Source organism: Ceratotherium simum, chromosome 5, assembly GCF_057802395.1.
Source record: "Ceratotherium simum simum isolate JZ-2026a chromosome 5, ASM5780239v1, whole genome shotgun sequence".
Taxonomy (NCBI): Eukaryota; Metazoa; Chordata; class Mammalia; order Perissodactyla; family Rhinocerotidae; genus Ceratotherium; species Ceratotherium simum.
This window is the reverse complement of record NC_141904.1, coordinates 31,963,336-31,989,023: the sequence shown is the minus strand read 5'-3', so window position 1 is coordinate 31,989,023 and position 25,688 is coordinate 31,963,336. Positions and strand designations below refer to the sequence as shown.

Below are 25,688 nucleotides of genomic sequence, written 5' to 3'. Positions count from 1 at the left end.
TTAAATGTTAGGTCTTTATTGGAATTGGGAGGTGGTAATCCCAGGGCTTCGAGAGTAAAGGGAAATAAGAAACAAGGAAGGGAAGGAAGGGCGGTAAATATTACGTGGTGTGTTACGAAGCTGGCCATAGCTTCACTAGGAAACCGCCAGTTACTTGGTCATGTGGGATGTCTCTGGATAGATCTTAAGGAATCTCTGCATTAGAAGGGTTCATTGGGGGCAAGAAGGGAGAAGAATTCCTCTCCTGTCTCTCCTTGGTCAAAGTTTGTCCATAGGCCTTAACTTCCCTATACTTCTGGGTTGTGTTACTCAACCCCACTGGAAGTGTTGTGGGAGCAGGGGTGTGCAGCCAGAGCCTCCCATACAGCAGTTGGCTGAGGCCTGGGTGCAGAAGCTGCTGTAGCTCTCACCAAAGCTGCCATGAGGGAATCCATGATGGAGGCCAGTGCTCACCCTAGGGAGCCAGATAGCTGTCAGTGTTAGGAAATGGGACTCTCCATTGAACAAGCTGATGAGGGCCCAGGAGGCAGGTGGGACAGGACAGATCTGGGAGTGGGCGTACTTGTAGACACATCACTCCAATCTCTACCTCCATCATCATATCACATTTTCCATGTGTGTCTATGTCTGTGTCTCTGTTTTCTCTTCTCATAAGGAGACCAGTCATATTGGATTAAGGCCTACCCTAATCGAGTATGACCTCATCTTAACTTGATTATATCTGCAAAGACCCTATTTCCAAATAAGGCCACGGTTATAGGTCCTGGAAATTAGGGCTTCAACATATCTTTTTGGGGACACAGTTCAACCCACAGCAGCATCTAAGTGATTAGAGAAGTCATAGGGAAGGATTCTCAAAGAAGGGGAAGTGATTAATTTAGTTTTGAGTATGTTGAGTTTGAGTTACTTTTAAGGCAGTTAGGCTGTCACGTCCAATAAGCAACCCAAATATATTCTGGGAGCCTCAAGAGAGAGTTCCTGGTTGGTGAGGAGACATAGTCATCAGCATTTGGGTGGAACTGGCTGTGAGACAGACAGGTGCTGAACGAGACCTGGAGGAGCCACAACAGTTAAGGGGCAGACACAGAGAGAGGAAGCCTTGGGGAGAGACTTGGAAGGAGTAGGCAGAGAGGAAGTAGAAGGAAAGCCAAGAGAAAATAGGGTCAAACAAGACATGAGAATGTTTCTGAGGAGGAGCACAGTGCTTTTCCAAGGTCCACAGCATCTAGTACTGCAGAAAGGCCAAGTATTGAGAGCTGTCATTTTCATAGGGTGATTTCATGACTCAGTGGAAAGGACTGAAGAATATCTCTTGGATTTGCAGATAGGCAATGATTACCAAGAGTGGTATCAGGGGAGTGGTAAGAGTTGAGGCAAGACTGCAGGGGGGTGACAAGCAATGGTAGGTAGAACAATGGCACTAGCCAGTAGAGAAAACTGCTGTGAAAGAATGTGAGAGTGGGGGTGGTGGTTAGAAACCAGGAGACTTGAATCCTCAAGTTTGTGTTCAGAGGGGAGAGAGCCATTAATGCAGAGAGAGATTAACGGTGTGAGAGAGGGCATACTCCGTGGAGCAAGCAAGAACTCAGGACTCAGTCCCCTCCTTCAAACAAAGTGCCTTTGTTTTGACCTCTTCTATACATTGGGCTTTTGCACATTATTTAATACGGAGACAGTTCTAGAAAAATCTTTGAAAGCTATTGAATTAGATGTTGCAGCTCTAAAAAATAAATCTATTAATCATTAGATGTAGCTCTACACAGAGTAGTTTATAGAAATAGCTTGAATAAACACATTCAGATAATCCTGGTTTATTTAAGGTTGTGTTTTCAAAAGGACCTTAATCCACGGAAATAACTATTATAGCTGTAATTATTTGCATTTCAGTTTCTGACTGGCACTTATAATTTGGATATGTGTAAATTTCAGCTTTTAAATTTTGGCTGCATTAAAAAAAAACATTTCTCAGCTCTGAACTATTAAATATACCTGTGGAAATTTTTACATCAAAAGGAGATTTTAATACTGGTTCATTTTTTAAAGCTCTCTGCTTAAGTAAATTTACTGGTAGTGATACATTTTTAAAAAATACATGTATTGTTTGTTATCATTATGAAAGAAATTTCTGTCATTTGGAAGAATTTGAAAAATAGGTAAATGAATTAAGAAATAAATTAGAATCACATGTAATTCCACCATCTAGTGCTAACCATTGTTTCAATATTTTTTATTCTTTGTCATTATGAAATATTTCATAAGTTACCAAGCATCCATTTATGCACACTAGGTTTTAATACATTTATTACATATACTTAAGAAAAATTTTTAAAAAGAAAAAATGCTACGGATTCAATTGAACGCCCTTCTGCATTCCATTTCCCCTTTCTCCCCAGAAGTAACCACTATCTTGAGGTTGGTGTATATTCTTCCTGTCTATGTTTTTTTACATTTACAATGTGTGAAACTGTTCATTAATAGTGTGCAGAAATGTTGCCAGCAGCTGAAAGCCCTGCCTCAGCTTAGGCCCCTCATAAGGTGGTCTTAGCCGAGGCTTCTGGAAAGTGCTTCAGCTAAGGCCTCTGATAAGGAGGCCTCTGAATGGAGGTGCCTGGGCTAGGAATGCAGCTATGCAAATGAACATGGCTGGTTGTGGTTGGGGAGAAAGGGCTGAGTTCTTGACTGCAACTCCCTCCAAGCAGTGCACCAAGTCTCATGTGGAGAGGACAGCCTTCCTTCTTGAGGGCTGCCAGGCAAAGCCTTGTAACTGCCTATGGTCAAGCCCGAAAGATCACACGTAGGATTTTGGCTTGGTACCGTACTCCTCAATATGGTAACTCTGTTTAATTTTTTGAGAAACTGCTAAACTGTCTTCCAAAGTGGCTGCACCATTTCCATTCCCACCAGAAATGTAAGAGGAGTCCACTCTCTTCCTATCTCTGCTAACACTTATTGTTATTTTCTGTCTCTTTGACTCTAGCCATCCTAGTGGATGTGGCTAGGCACACTATCTCACTGTGATAGTATCTCACTGTGGTTTTGATTTGCACTTCCTTGTGACTAATGATGTTGAGTAACTTTTTTTTGCTCATTTTTAAATTGGATCGTGTTATTATTATTATTGAGTTGTGAGAGTTCTTAACTTATTCTGGATACCAGACTCTTATCAGATATATGATTTGCAAATACTTTCTCCCATTCTGTAGATTCGTTTCTTACTTTCTTGATAGTGTTCTTTGAGAGGCAAAAGTTTTTGATTTTGATGAAATCCAGCATATTGATTTGGTTGCTGTGCTTAAGTGTTATATCTAAGTAATCATTGCCTAATCTGAGGTCCCAAAGACTTACACTTTTGTTTTCTTCTAAGAGATTTTGTTAATTCTTATGTTTAGGTCTATGATCCATTTAGAGTTAATTTTTGTACATGATGTGAAGTAGAGTTTCAAGTTCATTCTTATGTGTGTGGATATGCAGTTGTCCCAGCACCATTTGTTGAAAAGGCTATTCTTTCTCCATTGAATTATCTTGATATCATTGTTAAAAATCAGTTGACCGTAAATATAAGGATTTATTTCTGAACTCTCAATTCTTTTTCATTGATCTGTATGCCTACTCTTATGCCCATCCCACATAGTCTTTACTATAGCTTTGTAGAAAGTTTTGAAATCAGGAAGCGTGAGTCCTCCAACTTCATTCTTATATTTCAAGATTTTGCTCGTCTGTGTCCCTTGTGTTTCCATATGAATTTTAGGATCAGCTTGTCAATTTCTGCAAAAAAACCCAGCTGCAGTGAATCTGTAGATCAATTTGGGGAATGTTCTCTTTGTGATAGGCAGAAAAGTGATCCCCCACCACCAAGATATCCACAATCCTAATATAATCCCTGGATCCTGTGACTACATTATGTTACATGGTTAAGGGGAATTAAGGTAGTAGATGGATTTGAGGTTGCTGGTTCCAATGTAATGACAAGTGCCTTTAAATATAGACGAGGGAAGCAGAAGAATATTAGAGTGATGTGCTATGACAAAGACTCGACTGGCCATTGCTGCCTTTGAAAATGGAAGGGGCCATAAGTCACGGAATGTGGGAAGTCTATTCAAGCTGGAAAAGGCAAGGAAAGGAAATGAATTTTCCCCTAGAGCCTTCAGAAAAAATGAAGTCCTACCAAAGCTTTGATTTTAGTGCAGCAAGAACCATTTTAGTACCATGCAGAACTGTAAGATAATAAATTTGTGTTTTACACCACTAAGTTTGTTGTAATTTGTTACAGCAACAAGAGGAAACTCATCCAGCTATCTTAAGAATGTTAAGTCTTCCAATCTTTGAGCACAAGATGCCATTCTGCTTATTTAGGTCTTTTCTCTTTCAGTAATGTTTTGTAGTTTACAGTGTACAAGTAGTGCACTTCTTTTGTTAAATTTATTCCTAAGTATTTTATTCTTTCTTGATGCTATTTTATTTTTTATTTTTATTTTTTTTTTTAATTTTTTGTTTATTGCAGTAACATTGGTTTATAACATTGCAAAAATTTCAGGTGTACATCATTGTACTTCTATTTCTGCATAGATTACATCATGTTCACCACCAAAATACTAATTACAACCCATCACCACACACAAGTACCCAATTATCCCTTTCACCCTCCTCCCTCCCCCCTTCCCCTCTGGTAACCACCAATCCAATCTCTGTCCCTATGTGTTTGTTTATTGTTGTTATTATCTACTACTTAATGAAGGAAATCATACGGTATTTGACCTTCTCCCTCTGACTTATTTCACTTTGCATCATGCCCTCAATGTCCATCCATGTTGTCACAAATGGCTGGATTTCATCGTTTCTTATGGCTGAGTAGTATTCCATTGTGTATATATACCACAGCTTTTTTATCCATTCGTCCCTTGATGGGCACTTAGGTTGCTTCCAAGTCTTGGCTATCGTGAATAAGGCTGCAATGAACACAGGGGTGCATGTACCTTTGCAAATTGGTGTTTTCAAGTTCTTTGGATAAATACCCAACAGTGGAATAGCTGGATCATATGGTAGTTCTATCCTTGATTTTTTGAGGAATCTCCATGCTGTTTTCTATAGTGGCTGCACCAGTTTGCACTCCCACCAGCAGTGTATGAGAGTTCCCTTCTCTCCACAACCTCTCCAACACATGTTGTTTCCTGTCTTGTTAATTATAGCCATTCTGACGGGCGTGAGGTGATATCTCATTGTAGTTTTGATTTGCATTTCCCTGATAGTTAGTGATTTTGAACATCTTTTCATGTGTCTGTTGGCCATCTGTATATCTTCTTTGGAGAAATGTCTGTTCAGGTCTTTTGCCCATTTTTTTAATTGGGTTGGTAGTTTTTTTGTTGTTGAGATGTATGAGTTCTTTATATATTTTGGAGATTAAGCCCTTATCAGATGTATGGTTTGCAAATATCTTCTCCCAATTGTTAGGTTGTCTTTTCGTTTTGTTGATGGTTTCCTTTGCTGTGCAGAAGCTTTTTAGTTTGATGTAGTCCCATTTGTTTATTTTTTCTATTGTTTCTCTTGCCCGGTCAGATGTGGTGTTTGAAAAGATGTTGCTAAGACTGATGTCGAAGAGTGTACTGCCTATGTTTTCTTCTAGAAGTTTCACAGTTTCAGGTCTTACATTCAAGTCTTTAATCCATTTGGAGTTAATTTTTGTGTATGGTGTAAGGTAAGAGTCTACTTTCATTTTTTTGCATATGGCTATCCAGTTTTCCCAACACCATTTGTTGAAGAGACTTTCTTTTCCCCATTGTATGTTCTTGGCTCCTTTGTCAAAGATTAGCTGTCCATAGATGTGTGGGTTTATTTCTGGGCTTTCGATTCTATTCCATTGATCTGTGTGTCTGTTTTTGTGCCAGTACCATGCTGTTTTGGTTACTATAGCTTTGTAGTATATTTTGAAATCAGGGAGTGTGATACCTCCAGCTTTGTTCTTTTTTCTCAGGATTCCTTTAGCTATTCGGGGTCTTTTGTTGTTCCATATAAATTTTAGGATTCTTTGTTCTATTTCTGTGAAAAATGTTGTTGGAACTTTGATAGGGATTGCATTGAATCTATAGATGGCTTTAGGAAGTATGGACATCTTAACTATGTTAATTCTTCCAATCCAAGAGCACGGAATATCTTTCCATTTCTTTGTGTCTTCTTCAATTTCTTTCAGAAATGTTTTATAGTTTTCGTGTACAGATCTTTCACCTCTTTGGTTAAGTTTATTCCTAGGTATTTTATTCTTTTTGTTGCAATTGTAAATGGGATGGTATTCTTAATTTCTCTTTCTGCTACTTCGTTGTTAGTGTACAGAAATGCAACTGATTTTTGTATGTTGATTTTGTATCCTGCAACTTTACCATATTCGTTTATTACTTCTAAAAGTTTTCTGGTGGATTCTTTAGGGTTTTCTATATATAAAATCATGTCATCTGCAAATAGTGACAGTTTCACTTCTTCCTTTCCAATTTGGATCCCTTTTCTTTCTTTCTCTTGCCTGATTGCTCTGGCTAGGACTTCCAATACTATGTTAAATAGGAGTGGTGACAGTGGGCATCCTTGTCGGGTTCCTGTTCTTAGAGGGATAGCTTTCAGTTTTTCACCATTGAGGATGATATTAGCTGTGGGTTTCTCATATATGGTCTTTATTATGTTGAGGTACTTTCCTCCTATCCCCATTTTATTCAGAGTTTTTATCATAAATGGATGCTGGATCTTGTCAAATGCTTTCTCTGCATCTATTGAGATGATCATGTGATTTTTGTTCTTCATTTTATTAATGTGGTGTATTACGTTGATTGATTTGCGAATGTTAAACCATCCCTGCATACCTGGAATAAATCCCACTTGATCATGGTGTATAATCTTTTTAACGTATTGTTGTATGCGATTTGCTAGTATTTTGTTGAGGATTTTCGCATCGATGTTCATCAGTGATATTGGCCTGTAATTTTCTTTTTTGTGTTGTCCTTGTCTGGTTTTGGTATCAGGGTAATGTCAGCTTCGTAGAATGAGTTAGGAGCTTCCCCCTCCTCAATTTTTGGAAGAGTTTGAGAAGGATAGGTATTAAGTCTTCTTTGAATGTTTGGTAGAATTCACCAGGGAAGCCGTCTGGTCCTGGACTTTTATTTTTGGGGAGGTTTTTGATTACTGTTTCGATCTCCTTACTGGTGATTGGTCTATTCAAATTCTCTACTTCTTCTTGATCCAGTTTTGGAAGGTTGTATGATTCTAAGAATTTATCCATTTCTTCCAGATTGTCGAATTGGTTGGCATATAGTTTTTCATAGTATTCTCTTATAATCTTTTGTATTTCTGAGGTGTCTGTTGTAACCTCTCCTCTTTCATTTCTGATTTTACTTATTTGTGCCTTCTCTCTTTTTTCTTGGTGAGTCTAGCTAAAGGTTTGTCTATTTTGTTGATCTTTTCAAAGAACCAGTTCTTGGTTTTATTATTTTTTTCTATTGTTTTTTGGTCTCTATTTCATTTATTTCTGCTCTGATTTTTATTATTTCCCTTCTTCTACTGATTTTGGGCTTTGTTTGTTCTTCTTTTTCCAGTTCCTTTAGGTGCATTGTTAGATTGTTTATTTGAGATTTTTCTTGTTTGTTGAGATAGGCCTGTATTGCTATAAACTTCCCTCTTAGAACTGCTTTTGCTGTATCCCATAAATTCTGGCATGTCGTATTTTCATTTTCATTTGTCTCCAGGTATTTTTTGATTTCTTCTTTGATTTCTTCATTAACCCAGTCGTTGTTCAGTAGCATTTTGTTTAATCTCCATGTATTTGTGGCTTTTCTGATTTTCTTCCTATAGTTGATTTCTAGTTTCATACCTTTGTGGTCAGAAAAGATGCTTGGTATTATTTCAATCTTCTTAAATTTATGGAGACTTGTTTTGTGGCCTAATATGTGATCAATCCTGGAGAACGTTCCATGTGCATTTGAAAAGAACGTGTATTCTTCGGATTTTGGATGGAATGCTCTGTATATATCTACTAGGTCCATCTGTTCTAGTGTGTCGTTTAAGGCCAATGTTTCCTTATTGATCTTCTGTTTGGATGATCTATCCGTTGGTGTAAGTGGAGTGTTAAAGTCCCCTACTATTATTGTGTTACTGTCTATTTCTGTTTTTATGTCTGTTAATAATTGCTTTATATATTTAGGTGCACCTACATTGGGTGCGTAGATATTTACAAGTGTTATATCCTCTTGTTGGATTGTTCCCTTGATCATTATGTAATGCCCTTCTTTGTCTCGTTTTACAGTTTTGTTTTAAAGTCTATTTTGTCTGATATGAGTACTGCTACCCCAGCTTTCTTTTCATTGCCATTTGCGTGGAGTATCTTTTTCCATCCCTTCACTTTCAGTTTGTGAGTGTCTTTAGGTCTGAAGTGTGTCTCTTGTATGCAGCATATATATGGGTCTTGTTTTTTTATCCAGTCAGCCACCCTATGCCTTTTAATTGGAGCATTTAGTCCATTGACGTTTAAAGTAGCTATTGATAAGTATGTACTTACTGCCATTTTTTAACTTTTTTTTTTTTTTTTCTCAGTGTTTTAGTAGTCCTTCTCTGTTCCTTACTTCTTCTATACAGAATTGATGGTCACTTTAGTTTGACCTCTGTCTGAAAGCTGTACTCTTTAACTACCCTCCTCCCTCCTTTTATGTTTTTGATATCATATCCAACCTCTTTTTGTGCATTTGTATCCATTACGTTCTAATCGTGGAAATAGATAATTTTTCCTATTTGTGGTCTTCTCTTTTCCCCTTAAATCAGTCCCTTTAACATTTCTTGTAACACTGGTTTCTTGGTGACAAACTCCTTTAATTTTTGCTTATCTGGGAAAATTTTGATCTCTCCTTCCATTTTGAATGATAACCTTGCTGGGTAGAGTATTCTTGGCTGTAAGTTTTTTCCTTTTAGCACTTTAAATATATCATGCCATTCTCTTCTAGCCTGTAAGGTTTCTGCTGAGAAGTCAGCTGATAGCCTTATGGGGTTTCCTTTGTATGTAACTTGACATTCTCTTGCGGCTTTTAGGATTCTCTCTTTATCTTTAATTCTGGACATTTTGATTATGATGTGTCTTGGTGTGGGCCTCTTTGGGTTTATCTTGTTTGGGGCTCTCTGTGCCTCCTGTACCTGGATGTCTGTTTCCTTCCTTAGGCTAGGAAGGTTTTCATCTATTATTTCTTGAAATAGATTCTCTGCCCCCTTGTCTCGCTCTTCTCCTTCCGGGACACCTATAACACGGATGTTAGTGCGCTTGATGTTGTCCCAGAGGTCCCTTAGACTGTCCTCACTCTTTTTAATTCTTTTCTCTTTTACCTGTTCACCTTGGGTAATTTCTTCTAGTCTTTCTTCCAGCTCACAGATCCGTTCTTCTGTATCCTCTACTCTGCTTTTGAGTCCCTCTAATGAGTTTTTCATTTCCAGTATTGTATTCTTCATTTCTGATTGGTTCTTTTTATATCTTCCATTTCTTTGTTGACATTCTCACTGAGTCCATCTATTCTTCTCCCCAGATCAGTGAGCATCCTTAACACTCTTAGTTTGAACTCTCTGTCGGGTAGGTTGCTCATTTCTGTTTCACTAAGTTCCTTTTCTGGGGTTTTGTCCTGTTCCCCTACTTGGAATGTATTCTTTTGCCTCTTCATTTTGCCTCTTTCCCTGTGCTTGTGTCTACGTATTAGGTAGGTCAGCTACGTCTCCTGCTCTTGGATAGGTGACCTTATGTAAGTGATGGCTTAGGAGGCTTCCAGTGTGCTTCCCTCAGTTCTCAATGTTCCAGGGGTGACCCCTATGTGGGCTACGTGTATCCTTCTGCTGTGGCCTGTTTGCTCTCCCTGTAGGCGCCCAGGGAGGCTGAGTTATGCTCCTGGTCAGCTGTTGTAATGCTCAGCTGCTTGTAGTTGTTGTGGGCCCTTCAGTCTCTTTATCAGGTGTGGGGAGCCCCAGCACAGTTGGCTGCAAGTTCTAATACCACATTTGTGTTGCAGTATTTCTTTTAAGTGAGTAGGCCCCCACCGTGGCAGGTTGTTAGGCTCAGGGCCTTACAATTGCTGTAAGCCTCTAGCCTATTAGGTCTCTTGTCAGCTCTCTGAGGATTGCAGCTGGGTGGGGCTGGTCTCAGGCACAGGAGCACCCAATTGTTTCAGGTTTTGGAAGGTGGAGCAAACCTCCTATGTGGGTCTTTGAGAAGTACAAGTCTTCTGCGGCTGAGAAGCCCTGCCGCCCACAGGTCCACACACACAGTCAACACAGTCCTGCCCCGTGTGAGTGCCCCGACCTCCCCAAGTGGACCCAGTCTCTCCACGGCGGGAGCCCCACACACTCTGCCACCGCCCCACACTCTCCACCTGCTCCTTGTGCACACCCTGCCCCGCTCAAGTCAGCTCAGTTGCCAGGCTGCAGAGAATCCAGTCACCAATCTATGCAGGCCCACACGTTGCCTGAGGGCTTGTTGTTGGGTGGGGCTAGTCTCTAGGGTGGGCTGCCTGCCCTGGCTGAGCTGGATTAAATCGGTGCTCTAGCGGGTGGAGCAGACCCTGGGCTAGCAGGTCTCAGGGAGAACTCCAATGGAGTCTGTGTCAGCACGCTCACACCAGGCCACAACAATGGCCGCCGCCAATGTCCCAGTCCCTGGAGAGGTCTCACCCCTCACCGAGATGCACTCAGGGCCTATTAGGTGAGTCTCTTGTCACCCAAGCACTGTGCACCTTTCTTTCTGGTGATTTTAGGATGCTTTCTGGAACGGGTGAGTTTGTGCGCGGGCCCTTTAAGAGCCAGTTTTAGTTTCTTTGTGAACCGGGTTTTCTGGGGGTGCTCCCCAATGCTTTAGTAGCAGGCAAAGTCAGATATTATGCTGCTGGTCTCAATTGTGCTGGGTCCACAAAATGCCCACAGCGGGGGCGCTCCCCGGCTCAGGGCCCCGCGCCTCCAGGGAGGCTGCGTACCTGTGAGCTGCTCCCGGCGGCCGTGAAGCTGGCGGCTTGTGAAGGCGGCGTTTTTCCTCTCCGGAAGGGAGTCTCTGCCTCTTCTACCCCAGTTAGGATTGTCCGTTGTTGCAGGAGTTCCTCTTATCCAGTTTTCAGTTCTGTCTCAGGGGTAATTTTTCCACGAGTAGTTGTAAATTGGCTGTGTCCACGGGAGGAGGTGAGTTCAGAGTCTGCCTACGCCGCCATCTTGACTCCGCCCCCTCTTGATGCTATTTTAAATGAAAGTTTCTTAATTTAATATTGGATTGTTCATTGCTAGTGTAGAGAAATATAATTGGTTTTCGTATATTGATTTTATATCTTGCAACCTTGCTGTACTTGAATATTAGCTGTAATTGTTTTTGTGGATTTTTTAGAATTTTCTACATGTAAGATCATGCTTTCTGTGAATAGGAATAGTTTTTATTCTTCTTTTTCAATATGAGTGCCTTTTATTTCTTTTTCTTGCCTATTTGCCCTTTGACTATGAACCAGTACAATATTGAATAGAAATAGTGAGAACAGACAATCTTGTCTTATTCCTGATCTTAGGAGATGTTAGGGAAATATAAATTAAAAACAAAATCTCCTGCCAACCTAGACAACCTCTCCATAAAAGTAGAAGAGAAAGAAAACAGTTTTATTATTGAATAAGCAGTAAACCAGAATGTGAACCACATCACAGGCAATCCACTAAAGAGATAGAAAGATAGAAAGAAAGAAATGCAAAGATGGAAAGAATTGTCGTCCTTTTATATAGACAAGCAGATGCAACCCATTACATACACGTTCTCATGATAAACAATAACTAGTCTTCACGTAAGAGGACTTGACAGCACCATTTGTCACACATAATTCATCCTAAATTCACCTGGTAATTTGAGAAGCCACCTGTTTGCTAATTGCTTTCATCTAAAAGAAAAACAAATTTCTGATATCTTTATGATGGGAGGTAGGTTTGTAATTTAGAGCCAGGTACAGCTGAAGTTAGGCTCCTGCTCTCCCATGGAAACTGGGAGGCAGGAGTGTGTCTTCCTTGATAATTACATTTCAAAAAGATGGCTCCCAGGTCCTTAAGAAAGATTCCTTGCTTATAAAACAGACAAGAGGCTTATTTAGGTTTTAAAAAGATTTACGTATATCTTAAAGGGGCAGAGAAAGGATTCACAATTAACAAGTTTTCTAAGGTAAATGCACTAAGAAAAGTGGGGGGCGAGGGTATTGGAAAGTCTCTTTCCCTTTTCCATCAGGAAAAATTCAGTGTGTTTAGATTGGTATTATTTACCTTTGTCGGGGGACACTTTCAGTCTTTTATCATTAGGTGTGGTGTTGCTTGAGGATTGTGCAGATGCCTTTTATCATGTTGAAGAACCTCCCTTCTACTCCTGGTTTGTTGAGTGCTTTTATCAAGAAAGAGAGTTGGATTTTTGTCAAATGCTTTTTCTGTACCTATTGAGATGATTTCCCTCATTCTGTTAATGTGGTATATTACATTGATTGATTTTCATATTTTGAATAAACCTTGCATTTCTGGGGTAAATCCCACTTGATCATGGTATATATCCTTTTTATATGTTGCTAGATTCAGTTTGCTAGTATTTTGTTGAGGATTTTTGTGTCTATATTCATAAGGGGTATTAGTCTGTAGTTTTCCTTTCTTGTCACGTCTTTGTCTGGTTTTGGTACCATGGTAATACTGGTTTCATAGAATGAGTTACAAAGTGTTCCTTCCTCTTCTGTTTCTTAGCACAGTTTGTGAAGGATTGCTGTTAGTTCTTCTTTAAGCATTTGGTAGAATTCACCAGTGAAGTCATTGGGTCCAGAGCTTTTCTTCAAGGCAAGTTTTTTGATTACTGATTCAGTCTCTTGTTATAGTTCTATTCAGATTTTCTTTGTCTTCTTCAGTCAGTTTTGGTAGTTCTTGTATTTCTAGTGGTTCATCCATTTCGTCTAGGTCATCTAATTTGGTAGCATACAGTTGTTCCTAGTATTCCCTTAAAATCCTTTTTACTTCTGTAAGGTTGATAGTAGTGCTCCCTCTTTCATTCCTGATTTAGTAACTTGAATCTTATCTCTCTCTCTCTTTTTTTTTCTTGGTCAGTCTAGCTAAAGATTTTCAGTTTTGTTGATTTTCAAAAGAACCAAATTTTGTTTTCATAGCTTTTTTCTATTGTTTTTCTCTTCTCTATTTCATTTATTTCCTTGCTAATCTTTATTACTTCCTTTCTTCTGCTTGCTTTGGGTTTAGTTTGCTCTTCTTTTTCTAGTTTCTTAAGGTGTAAGTTTAGGTCATATATTTAAGATCTTTCTTCTTTTTTAGTATAGGCATTTATAACTATGAATTCCCCTCTAAGCACTGCTTTAGGGATATCCCATAAGTTTTGCTATGTAGTGTTTTTGGTTTCATTCATCTCAAAGTATTTTGTAGTTACCCTTTTAATTTCTTCTTTAATCCATTGGTTATTTGGGATTGTGTTGTTTAATTTTCACAGATTTATGAATTCCTCAAATCTCCTCCTGTTAATAATATGTAATTTCATCCTAGTGTGTTTGGAGAACATACTTTGTATGATTTCAATCCTTTTAAATTTATTGATTTCTTTAGTTGTTTTTTTTTTTGTGTGTGTGTGAGGAAGTTCAACCCTGAGCTAACATCTGATGCCAATCTTCCTCTTTCTTTTTGCTGAGGAAGATTGGCCATGAGCTAACATCCATGCCCATCTTCCTCCACTTTATATGGGATGCCGCCACAGCATGGTTTGACAAGTGGTGTGTTGGTGTGCTCCCGGGATCCGATCCGGCGAACCCCGGGCTGCTGAAGCAGAACGCGCACACTTAACCACTTGCGCCACCGGGCTGGTTCCCATTTCTTTAGTTTTTATATGTATCATTCTCATTGTCTTTTTTTCTAAATCATTTATTATTAAAATTTTATTTTCTTTCACTTACAAGTAATTTATAAAATATTTTCTCATATTTCAAAGTTTTTGGGTTTTTTCTTTGTTCAAAGCTTATTTTTATTTGATTTTATTATGTCACAGAATACACCTTATACAATTACAGTTTTCAGAATATATTAAGAAATTCTTTGTACCCTGATGATTCACATAATCATTCACCTCAAAATTATTGGATTAATACAATGATAATTATTTGCTCAAATTCTGCAGTTTGGACAGGGCTTGGTGAGGATAGCTTATCTCTGCTCTGTTCAGCATCTGCTGGGCAGCTCAACTAGGGCGGGAGGAATCTCTTCCAAGAATGGTTGGTGCTGGCTATTGGCTGGGTGCTCACCTGGGGCTATTGGCTGGATCCTTGGTTTACTTCCAAACGTTCTCTTTCTATGGCTAGATTGGGCTTTGTTTCCTACGGTATGGTGATTCCGGTCTGAGAGGGGATGTCGCAAGGGCCAGAGTTCCAAAAATATAGCCTCCATGTACAAGTACTTACCGAGCATCTATTAACATCACACTTGCTAATGTCTCATTGGCTAAAGGCAGCCACATGGCCAGGCACAGAAATAATGTAAGAAGAAACTATACAAGGGCGTGTGTACCAGTAAAAGGGCTTTCTTGGCAAGTTACCAAAGTGGTAGTCTGCTACATATGATATGTAGTTTATGCAAGTTTTATAGATTCTTTGAAGAGAATGTGTTTTGTTTTTAGGCCACAGAGCTCAAAATATGCTTATCCAACTGTGTTTATTGATAAATTATTCAGATCTTCTATATCCTTATTTATATCAATGATAAATTGGTGTGTAAAAATCTTCCACAGCTATTGTGTGTTTTTTTAGATCCTTTTTACTTCTATAACAGAATACTATAGATTGGGTGGCTTATAAACAACAGAAATTTATTTCTCACAGTTATGGAGGCTAGGAAGTCCAAGATCAAGGCACTGGTAGATTCAGTGTCTGGTGAGGGCCTGCTTCCTGGTTCATAGATGGCCATCTTCTCACTGTGTTCTCACATGTTCAACGGGGCATGACAGATCTCTGGGATTTCTTTTACAAATGCGCTAATCCCATTCATGAGAGATTCTGACTTCAAGACCTTATCCCCTCCCAAAGACCCCACCTTTTGATACTATCATATTGAAGGTTAGTAGTGCAACATATGAATTTTGGGGGGACATAAATATTCAGTCCATGATAGTGGTCTTTATATTTATCATAGTTTCTCCTTTGTTTTTATTGCAGTTTAGTATAAATACGTTAAGGTTCACGAATCTTTATTTTCAATTGTATCTTTCATCAGTGACAAGTGGCTATCATTGTACTAAATACTTTTTTGTTTGTTTGTTTCAAATGTTTCCTTGATTTTATGTTGGTGTTGCAGGTTATTATGTTTGTTTTGGCCCTCAGTCACTTATTTTTTCTTGTTGTTGTATTGAATTTGTAATGACCTTGTCTGGAGTTCTTTATCTTTTCATTGACTACTAAGGACTCTCTTCTTGGGTATGACCTGTTTCTTTTTCTTTCTCAGACGATGAACCCATTCACAAAGCTTGTTAGCTTATACTTTTCATAAGTTTGAGAAAGGAGAGGAAAATTTTAAAGAGATCTAGTTATCAATTTAAAACCCCTGAACTCTTCAGTGTTGGTACAATAAATTAAGGTGACAATCTCTCAATGTGAAAAACAAAGTAAAGTACAATCCTTATTTCACTTTTTCTGTTCCTCTTTTACTCTTTCTCCCATTTAAACTGCCAGCATGTGAGGAAAGGGGAGAAGTAGAAATTATTCGAGTAGATATAGTATTCTATGCCTCATATTTAAAAAATATGTTGCCTTTGGCAATCCTTATGACACATTGGACAGGTCATTTTCCTGTTGTATGGGAAAGGAAATTAAAGCACAAAGAAGATAGCTAATTTTCCACAGACCCACTGTGTCAAGATGTCATTCCATTCAGCCACACCAGATTCATTGCTAAATTGATTATTCTCTTTGTATGGAGCTGGCATCCTGTGGACTACACAGATAACAGTTAATTTCTAAATGAAACATAATAAATTTGGTACTGAATAAAGTGCTTTATTTCTTTCTGTTTTGAAAATCTGTAATTATTGTGCTTGGAGAAGAAGGGATTGTTTTTAAAAGTACTCAGATTGTTAAAATCAATTTCAGTGGTGTTGGGAGTTGGGAATACGGAAATTTTCAAGGATGATGCTTCTAAAGAAAGTAAAAGCTGTCTGCTTTGCATTTCAGTGTCTTGAATAAGAAAAAAGTTGAGGTAGACCATTTAGCTTCTTCTTTACAGGAAGAGGGAAATTAGCAATTTAGCGTGGGTAAAACGGTAGTGCCAGCCCTAGTGGTCTAGTGGTTAAGATCCGGCACTCCTACCGCCATGGCCCGGGTTTGTTCCTGGTCAGGGAACCCCACCACCCATCTGTTCATTGTCATAGTGTGGTGGCTGCGTGTTGCTATGACGCTGAAAGCTGTGCCACCGGTATTTCGAATACCAGCAGGGTCACCCATGGTGGACAGGTTTCCACCTGGGTGGAGCTTCCAGACTAAGATAGACTAGGAAAAAGGACTTGGCCTCCCACTTTTGGAAAAATTGGCCGTGAAAACCCTATGAATAGCAGTGGAGCATTGTCTGATATAGTGCCGGAAAGTGAGAGGATGGTGCAAAAAGACCAGGCAGGGTTCTGCTCTCCTGTGCACAGGGTCGCTAGGAGTCGGAATCAACTCCTCAGCACTAACAACAAAAAATGGTAGTAAAAAGGGACCCTCATTCTGTAACTTTTACCCAGAATCATACATTGGACAATTGCTTTTTTTTTTTTAAACCTTAGTTTTTAGTCAGGTTAATAGAGACAATAACCAATTATGGCAAACCAGAATGTCAGCCAAACAAAGTACCAAGGAAAACAGTTTCTTGTCATGTCACAGTTACAGACAGCAAGGAGCAGTTGTACTAAAATGTGACTTAAAATTCCTCCTCTCTTCCTCTCTGAAATCTCTTCCTTCTTTATTCCTCTACTCTTTTTTTTATTCCACATTCTAATTTTAGGTAAATTCCTATAAAGATGCTTTATGTGTGGCCTTGGACTTGATATATCAGGCTTTTGTCCTTTAACTCATCATCAACCAGACTGTCATTATCAGACATACTCTGGCCATGGATTACCCATGTTTTAATCCCTCCTCCTCATTTTTCTCGTTATCCACTTCCTAGGAATATCTACAGTGTTTAACACAAAAGAAGAGATCACTAATTGTGACACGCAGACATTGATCTCAGGGAAGATATGTTGGGTGAAGGAATCTTTGTTGTACTCCTCAGATCACACTGAATCTGTGTTTTTTATTGATAGCTTTCTTTGTTTGGGGTTAGTAAATGGTTGACTTATCAGGAATAGGGAGACAGTGAAATCAATCATGAGAAAGCTACAAAAGGCCACGCCAAAGGTTTTTCATATACTCAGGGTTATGGAACTTCTGTTTAAAAGATGAAAGGGGAATGCATTTCTTTTCTTCTTCAGCCACATAAGATTACAGAGTTAGGATCTATTTGCCCAGCATTTTATGAGGAAATACAGTGGAGATTCAGTCTAAGACATCTATAATGAAAAAGAATGAATTCCTAGAAGTGACTTTGAAATATCTGCTTGCTGTCTTTTAGAATAAAAATCCTCTATTTTGTTTAAAAATCTGAAACAGAAAACAGAGTTTAATAGTGTACCAAAGGAATACATCTAAAAGTGTTTATATACTCACAAATTTGTTTTTGAGTAGAAAATGGTCTAATTTTGAACATAATGTTAACTCTATCCTCAATGTTTAGGTCATACTGAAAAATAAATTTAATCCTTGTTTTAAAACTCCATATATCCGTCACTAAGATGTTTTTAAACCTTAACTGATGGACACAGCATTCCAGAGCAGAAATAGATCTTACAAATCTCTTTCTTACAGAGATGAGAAAATTGAGACCCTCCAGAGGTCAAAGAGCTGCTTGATGCCACAGAACAGTTAAATGGCGAACTCATGAGATACAGTTAAAAAAAAAAAACTAATCTATTTTCTTCATAGCACTTAATAAGCTTTTATTTGTTTATTTATATGTTAGTTGTCTCCATTAGTAGAATGTAAAATCCATGAGGCCAGGGACTTTTTGTGTGGATTTTGTTCACTGCTGTGTCCCAACACCTACAACAGTGCCTGGCACATCATAGGTGCTGTATACAGATTTGTTGAATAAATGGAAGTGTGATGAGGGAACAATACAGGCTGTAGTGCTGTTAGAATTTGGTGTCAGGCCATCTGTGTTTGCTGCCTTGGTAAAAGAAGGTTTCACCCAACAGGTAGAACTTGGTCTATATGTTAAAGAGTGGTATTGCTTGGGGGTGAAGGGAGTGAACGTGCTAGATAAGGGTTGCTGTGAAGTAGGAGCAAAGATCAGGAGGGAGGTTGATATGGTGGGACAGGGTGAGAGTAGGCTGCCACTAGTGTTTTGTGATCACACATACTTTTCTCAAACCGGACCTGCTGGAAAAGACAGCCTGACACCACTGTTACCACTACCAGCTTTTTCCCTTGAGGAAAAACGCCTATTTGACTTGGGCCTATTTGACTTTGACTTGGACAGGCCAAAGGTCAAATCTTTGGTTGTCCACTCAGACCTCCTCAGAATTCAGGAACATGACAGTCCCACCTTCGCTACCATTTCTATCATGCTGCCTGTTTTTTTCTAACCCCTTATTGTCACAATCCCTATGAAAAGTGCCAGATTTCTCTATATAATAATAATAATAATGCCGCTTTGCATTTGTATTGCACTTAGTATTTTTCTTGGCACTTGCACTTATATTATCTCATGAACAGATTCTAAGTAAATTGCGGTGTCATATAAAATGATCTGAAATCAATTGTGACATCTGGGCGATGTCTACTGATCCTAGTGGGGAGACGAAAATTGAGTCTAACTTGACTCTTCATTTTCCAGTTAAAACAACAAATCAATTAAAGGCAGATTGACATCCACACTAGTAATCACAGGTCCTGGTTTGCATAAAACAGTGTCAATCTATTTTTCTTACTATCATGAATTTTATGTATATTCCCTAGCTTAAGGAAGTATTACATTAATCAATGAAATAATGGGTCAGTTTTAGTTTTGAGTCATCTACCACTCTTGCCATTCTAGCTCATGGTTACTTAGGGGTCTGAATCATACACCTCCCTAAACCCAATCCATAGGAGTCAGGTGACCCAATGGGAAGGTTTGGCACCTAGAAACCAGTTGTGGCCCACCTCCACCTATGGAAGTAATGAGGCTATTCTGATGGATCATAGTCCAGTCTATTTATTATCTAACTAAAATGTTTACAGATAAGATATGCTCATTGCTGTAGAAGTTGGGCCTGGGCTTAACATTTCATATATTTCTCTGTGTTTTGTACTTTAAGATGCTGCTTATATTTAAAAGAACTTTCTAATTATTGATTTCTCTGTGTTAAGACACATTAATAATCTCTTCATGCAACATGAGAGAAATGTGATGCTCTTAGAGAAATGTCCCAAATGCCCCATAAATACACTGATATAATTATTTTTCTAAAATAAATGCAGAAAACCGTATTTAATGTTTAAATAGCTTTTTGTGTGCCTTTCTAAAGAAGGATGCAAATAACGCTGCAATTAAGATTGCCAGATAAAATACAGGATGCCCAACGAAATTTGAATTTCAGATAAACAGCAAAGAGTTTTCCAGTTTATATCGCAAACATTGTATTTTTTTAGTTTAAATATGTCCCAAATTTTGTATTTTTTTAGTAATTTAAATTTAACTGAGTGTCCTGGGTTTTTATTGGCTAAAGCTGCTAACCCTAGATGCAACGTAGGGGCAGGCAGACTCTAAAGTCCATAATAAAGGTGTGGCCAGTTTCCTTCAGTAGCATAATATGGTATTCCATGGCTCTTGAGTGTGTCATTTAATTCTCTTTTCTCTCTGTAAGATGTTTGTGTTTAGAACTATCTTAGAGCTGTTTAGATATCAAATCTTTTTAACTATCTGCTTAATGGCATCAGACATCTGTAAGCTGAGAACTTTTCTGTGATTCCAGGCTACAGAGCCTCTGAGGATAAAGTTTTAAGAGACTGCTAACATCCAGAATGATGTTACCCATTGGATACCCCCAACTGTAGATCTCACAGGCATGAATTAATATATTCCAGGTTGATCTAGTTTCTTCCTCCACAGCTGTTCACCTTGTATCTATGGTAATGATACTGATACCCTTCCCATCACCCAAGCCAGACACTTGGGAGCCTAGAGGATAAGTAGGTCTTCCCCTTCCCTTATTCTCTTCCTCAGGTCCAATCAGTCCTGTGGAATTCCCCTTCTCCCCATTTCCTTGGCCGTCGTAGTAGTGGAGGCTCACTCTGTCTTTCTATCTCTCCTCCAGCTCAATCCCTTCACCCCTCCATAGTGAGAACACCACTGGGCTGATCAGAATGCCCTTTAACTTCTGTGGCTCTATTGGGACTAGACTATAATCTATCAATTGGCCTTTAGGTACTTATAATAAGTAGGGCCTCACAGAAAAAGATCAGGACATGGATGAATCTTGCGACTACATTCATCATACTGCCTCCAGTCCTTTTTGCTAAGCTCCGCTCATCTCATTGAATATCTAAATAGCATATTGCTCACTCTCTCCAGAAAATGCAAGCCACTTATTCCCCCTGGGTTCTCCCAACTTCCTTCATCCCCCTTAATTCTCATTAATTCACATCCCACCATAGTGATTGTTTTTTGAGCCATTTCTCAGAAGCATCTTACCCACCTCCAGCAACCATAAACATGCGCCAACGTGCGCGTGCACACACACATGTGCACAGTGCATGTGTGCATGTGTATATTTTATACATCCTATATTCTTAAATGTTCTACATTGAATCATTCCAAGATGCAGCATAATTTGCTTTTCAGTTTCAATAAACTATAGTTATTGGCGTATAGATTTAATTATGTCACTTCAGGTCAGATTTTTATCCTCATGAATTCATTTGGACTTTTGCCTCCTTGATTGAGCAAATAATGGATCTTGAGTTTTTGGATAGGTGGTTTAAATTCTTTTAAAATTTACATTTTTGTTTCTTTTTCACTTAACAATGGCAAGTTAGTTCCCTTTCTCTTTTTTTTTATGGCAGTCTAGGGAGATGAAAGTTTGATAGCCAGAACCCGAGAACTAAATGTACTTTTTTAAATAGACTCAGAATTGATATATTGCAGTGGGATGCAAAAATCCCTTTTCTATCTTTACCCAGTGAAGCAAATATTACTGGGTGAATTATTTCAATAAAAGAAACTTTTCTCCAAACATTTAGCCTTCACTATGTCCCAAATTCCTTGATTCTTTTATTAGTATTTTCTAACATTTGTTAAAGGAAAATTTTCTTTTATGATGTCTCCAAATGCCACTTCCAAGATGCTACATCATTATATTACCAAGGAGATACTTTTTCAACGATAGTTTTCAATTTCTCTCAAAGTTTTAATTTCTTCTCCAATTCCACATACCCTTTGACAAATGAATCTGCCCCAGCCCTAGTATTTCTTTCTGTTCATTAGTGGTGTGTTATAAGCTCCTTCTTATGAACTCACAGCTGTCAGATATTATAATTTTATCTTCTGTGGAAAGTACTAGCGTTTGGAAGGTTCACTGTGGGTCACTGGTGTGATCATGGTGGACACATCAAGAATTAGGGATAAATCTTAAGTGGCAGATGCTGTGGAAACATTGGATCTTGACATCAGAAGGGTTCAATGGGATGCAGAGTAGGCAGCCCGGAGCCTCTCAGATTAAGAAAAACTCATGTGCATGCACATGCACACTCACACACACGTTTAAAAGCCAAAAGATTGTTTGAAATGCAAATGGCAGCAGAGGTGGAGGTAGAAAAATGAGAAGAAATGTTTGCCTCAGGAGGTAATGTGGGGGGCAAAGGCAGTCACAGGTCCCACCAGGAATTGAGAAAACAGGCCCTGGGGTTTAAGATATCTCCCTGGAGCTGACTATCTCCTTGGTGCAGCAGCTCTGGCAGAGATGCCCCAGCCCTTTTGCTACACCTCAGCCCTTGAATTTCAAGAAAGTGTGAGGGTTGTTGACATTTGATGGGTTCTCAGCTCTAATCATTCAGAGTCCAGCGCTTTAACCTGAACTAAGAATCAGTGGTCTCTAACAGAGCCTGCCACAGGATGAGGCCCCCTGTGTGCGCCCGAGGGGCGTGTGGATAAAGATTAGATCTGGGAGCTGCCAGCATGTGGTTTCAATGGAAGCCTTGGTGTGAATGAAATTATATAAGGGGAGAGTGAAGAGTGAGAAGAAAAGCATCGTTTAATGTATGGATTAAGGAAAGAAGTGTCACTATGTGGGATCTAAGAGACAGGAAGGGACCGCTCTTTGTAATATCCAACCTGCCTCCCCATATCCACTCCTGATCTTCTTTACTCTGATCCACGTTTTCTATTTCCTATAGCATTTATCATCTACTAAAATATTGGATAATTTACTTTTTATTTTATTGTGTTTTGTTTTTTATGTTCCCTGCTCCCTGTCCTTTACTAGGAGGTAAACTCCATAAGGACAGGTGTCTTTATCTGTGGATGAATTCCAAGCAGGTATAACAGTATGCTTTGGAGGTGCTTAGTAAATATTTATTGAATAAATTAAATAAATAGCAATGTCTCAGATGTTAAGTTTCAGTCGATGTTATCAAAAACTTCAGAGAAGTCACCTGAAGCAAGGGAGGCAGTTAATAATCCATTGATATTGTTAAGGAGGAGCCATTTCGATGGCGTGACAGGAACAGAAGCTGGACTGCATCGGGGTTGAAGAGTGGACGGTAGGTGGGGGAGTGGAGAGAGCCAATAGGAGGTACTCTTTCAAGAGACTTTTCTTGGAAATAAAGAAAAGAATGGTACTTACAGGAGGACTTGGGGTCAAGGGAGAGATTTTACCTTATTTGTTGTTGTGAATAGTTGAGACTCACAGGACAATGGCAGGACATGATCTGGTCCCTGGAAGTGGTAAAGGGATCAGCTTTGCATTATGGGAAGGTCACTTTAGTGGCTGTGGAGAGCGTGGCCTGGAGCAGGAAAGACTGGGGTCAAAGGCCCAGCTAGGCCCCTGCTTTCAGAGAGGATGGGAGCACTGTTAGCCCTGACACTGCCCTAGATCTCTTCTCCACTGGCTTAAGGGAACACCATTCCTTCCCCTCTACCCAGCTCTTCTACTTCTACCTCTGTAATTCCCTCTAAGAGCAGCAATCTCTTCTTCATCTCTTCTCTGAAACTTCACCTCCTGGCTTTAGGTGAAACCTGCCTATTCCCTGAAGGATCTGTCTCTTCCACTGCCCTCTCAAGCTAAGGCTGGTATTCCTCTCAGCCCCACTCACTGCAGGGCCTGGAGGGGTTTCGTGTTCTCTCTTTTTCCCACATCTTCGACTTCTCCTTTTCTGCTGGATTCTTTATATGGGCCCTCAAACGTCTCGTAGAATCATGGTCTTGAAAGGAAACCCCAGTCCCCATCTGGCCCCTCCTCAGCTACTTCCTTAACTCTACACTTCTTCATAGCCAGGATTCTCAAATGAGTTATCCAAACTGTCAAATAAAAAACAAATCCAGGCTTAGGTAAGCAGAGACTTTATTGGAAAGGATTATTACAAGAAGAGGAGGACTTTGCAATAGGGAGACAGCTTCCCTCCTTCTCTAAGATCTGCGAGCATCTCAAAGGTCAGGCAGAAAAGGGCTTTTCCTTTATAGGGAGGAGTGAACAAGCTAGAAAGAACTGTGTGGGCAAGTAGGATGAAGGGGATGAATGGGTGCAGGTGGAGGTGGCTGTGATCTGACAGTGGATCAGAGAATATTGAGGCCAGCCTGTTCTCAAGAGGGGCTGTTAGAGGACGGTTGTATACTGGCTCAGGCTGTGGGTGGGCCAAAGTTTAGGGGAATCTTAACGAAGGAGAAAAAGTTAACCAAAGTTTGGTTAACAAGCATTTTGATCCCATTGCTCAGTGGGGACAAAATAGTTCAGCTAATCATTTATGAGACAAAGAGAGAATTTGGAGGGTCTGTGTATGGCCTTGTCACAGGTAAACAAAGTCAACATGTGTGAATCTTCTCTAAGTCATATGGGGAAGGGTATTTCTTTGCAGTAATCCATTTCCTAAAACACAAAAGTGTGGATGGGTGAGGGATTTCCTTTAATCATTGCTGTTTTTTTCCAGGACCACGGGACTCAGGTAAAATTCAACACTGTCGCACATAGCTGAAGCCTCCTCATCTCCCAGAACCCACCACTACACTGAAACTATTTTTGCTGAGACCACCAGTGAGCATCATGTGCTAAATTCTAAAGACATTTGACTTCTTAGAAGCCATCATCATTTTTGAAAGGCTCCCTTTTCCTAGTTCATAAAAAAGTCTTCCTCCATCTTCTTTGACTGTTCCTTCCTTTTTCAGGCTCTAGTCTCCTCCCTTCCATCTGACTTCTAAATATCAGAAATCCTCAGGGGTCAGTCCTGTGCCTTCCTCTTACAGCTCTCTGCGCCTTCTCTCAAGGCTATCTCATCCACCCTCATGACTGTAAATGCCTCTCTATGCTGACAACTCCCAAATGTATTGTGTCCAGCCGAGATCTCTTGTGAATGCTAGATCTAGACATTCAGTTACTGCCTCGATATCTCCACATGGAAATACCTCAAAATCAAGCTACCCAAAGGCAGACTCGATCCTCCCTCATCAAAATCTCCCTCACATCTGATCTCCATTTCCATAAATGACATTTCCCTCTACCCTCTTGCCCATGCTTCATCCTTGCCTGGAGAACTCTCTTGCTGACTAATGACTATGCCTCCTTCTTACATCAGCTTAAAATGTCACTCTTCAGGGAAGTCTCTAATATCACCAGCACCTCCAATGGCTAAAGTCCACGTTGTGCTGCCTCCCAGTACCCTATACTTTTCTTCATGACACCAACCACATTTTTGTTTTATTTTGTTTACTGTCTCCTATCCATTTAGACTGTCAGCCCCAGAAATGCAGGGGTTCTGTACCTGCCCCAGTACCTGGCACAGAAGTAGGTGCTGGGTGCATATTTTTAGAATGAAGGAAGGGAAGGAGGGAAAGAGGGAGGAAGGAACCTCTTCTGATACCCAGTTCAGTACAGAAGATAATTAAAGTTGTAAAGTAAACTTTCAATTTTAGAACCATTAATTTAAATTTAAAGAATTATTGTTAAGATGGTACAGAGAGTTCTGTATACCTCCCCCACAACAGTTGCCCCTTTTTATAACATCCTGTTATTAGTAAGGTACATTTGTCTCAGTTAATGGACCCAGATTGATACATTTTTTATTAACTAAAACACATATTTTATTTTGATTTCCTCAGTTTTCTCCAAATATCATTTTTCTGTTCCAGGATCCCATTGAGGATACCAGATTACATTTAGTAGCCATGTCTCCTTAGGCTCTTCTTGGTTGTGACAATTTCTCAGGTTGTCCTTGTTTTTAATGAGCTTGGCAGTTTTGAGGATTATTGGTCAGGTGTTTGATAGAATTTCCTCACTTGGGATTTCTCTGATATTTTTCCTCATGATTAGACTGGAATAATGTGTTCTTGGGAGGAAAATCATAGATGTAAAGTGCCATTCTCACTATGTCTTTTCAAGAGTACATACT

At 39.4% G+C, this 25,688-nt stretch overlaps 1 protein-coding gene across 8 annotated transcripts in view; it reads left to right on the top strand.

The window, feature by feature from the left end:
• NEK10 (NIMA related kinase 10) overlaps window positions 1–25,688 on the top strand; it is a 225,098-nt gene that overhangs the window by 115,008 nt on the left and 84,402 nt on the right. Inside the window, exon 1 of one of the 8 annotated variants that reach the window (XM_087430641.1) lies at window positions 10,514–10,702. The exons of the other annotated variants lie outside the window; for them this stretch is intronic. Coding sequence (XP_087286767.1) covers window positions 10,593–10,702 — 110 coding nt within the window. The 5' untranslated portion in view covers window positions 10,514–10,592. Of the gene's footprint in view, window positions 1–10,513; window positions 10,703–25,688 lie in introns of those variants that run through there. 8 annotated transcript variants of the gene reach the window in all.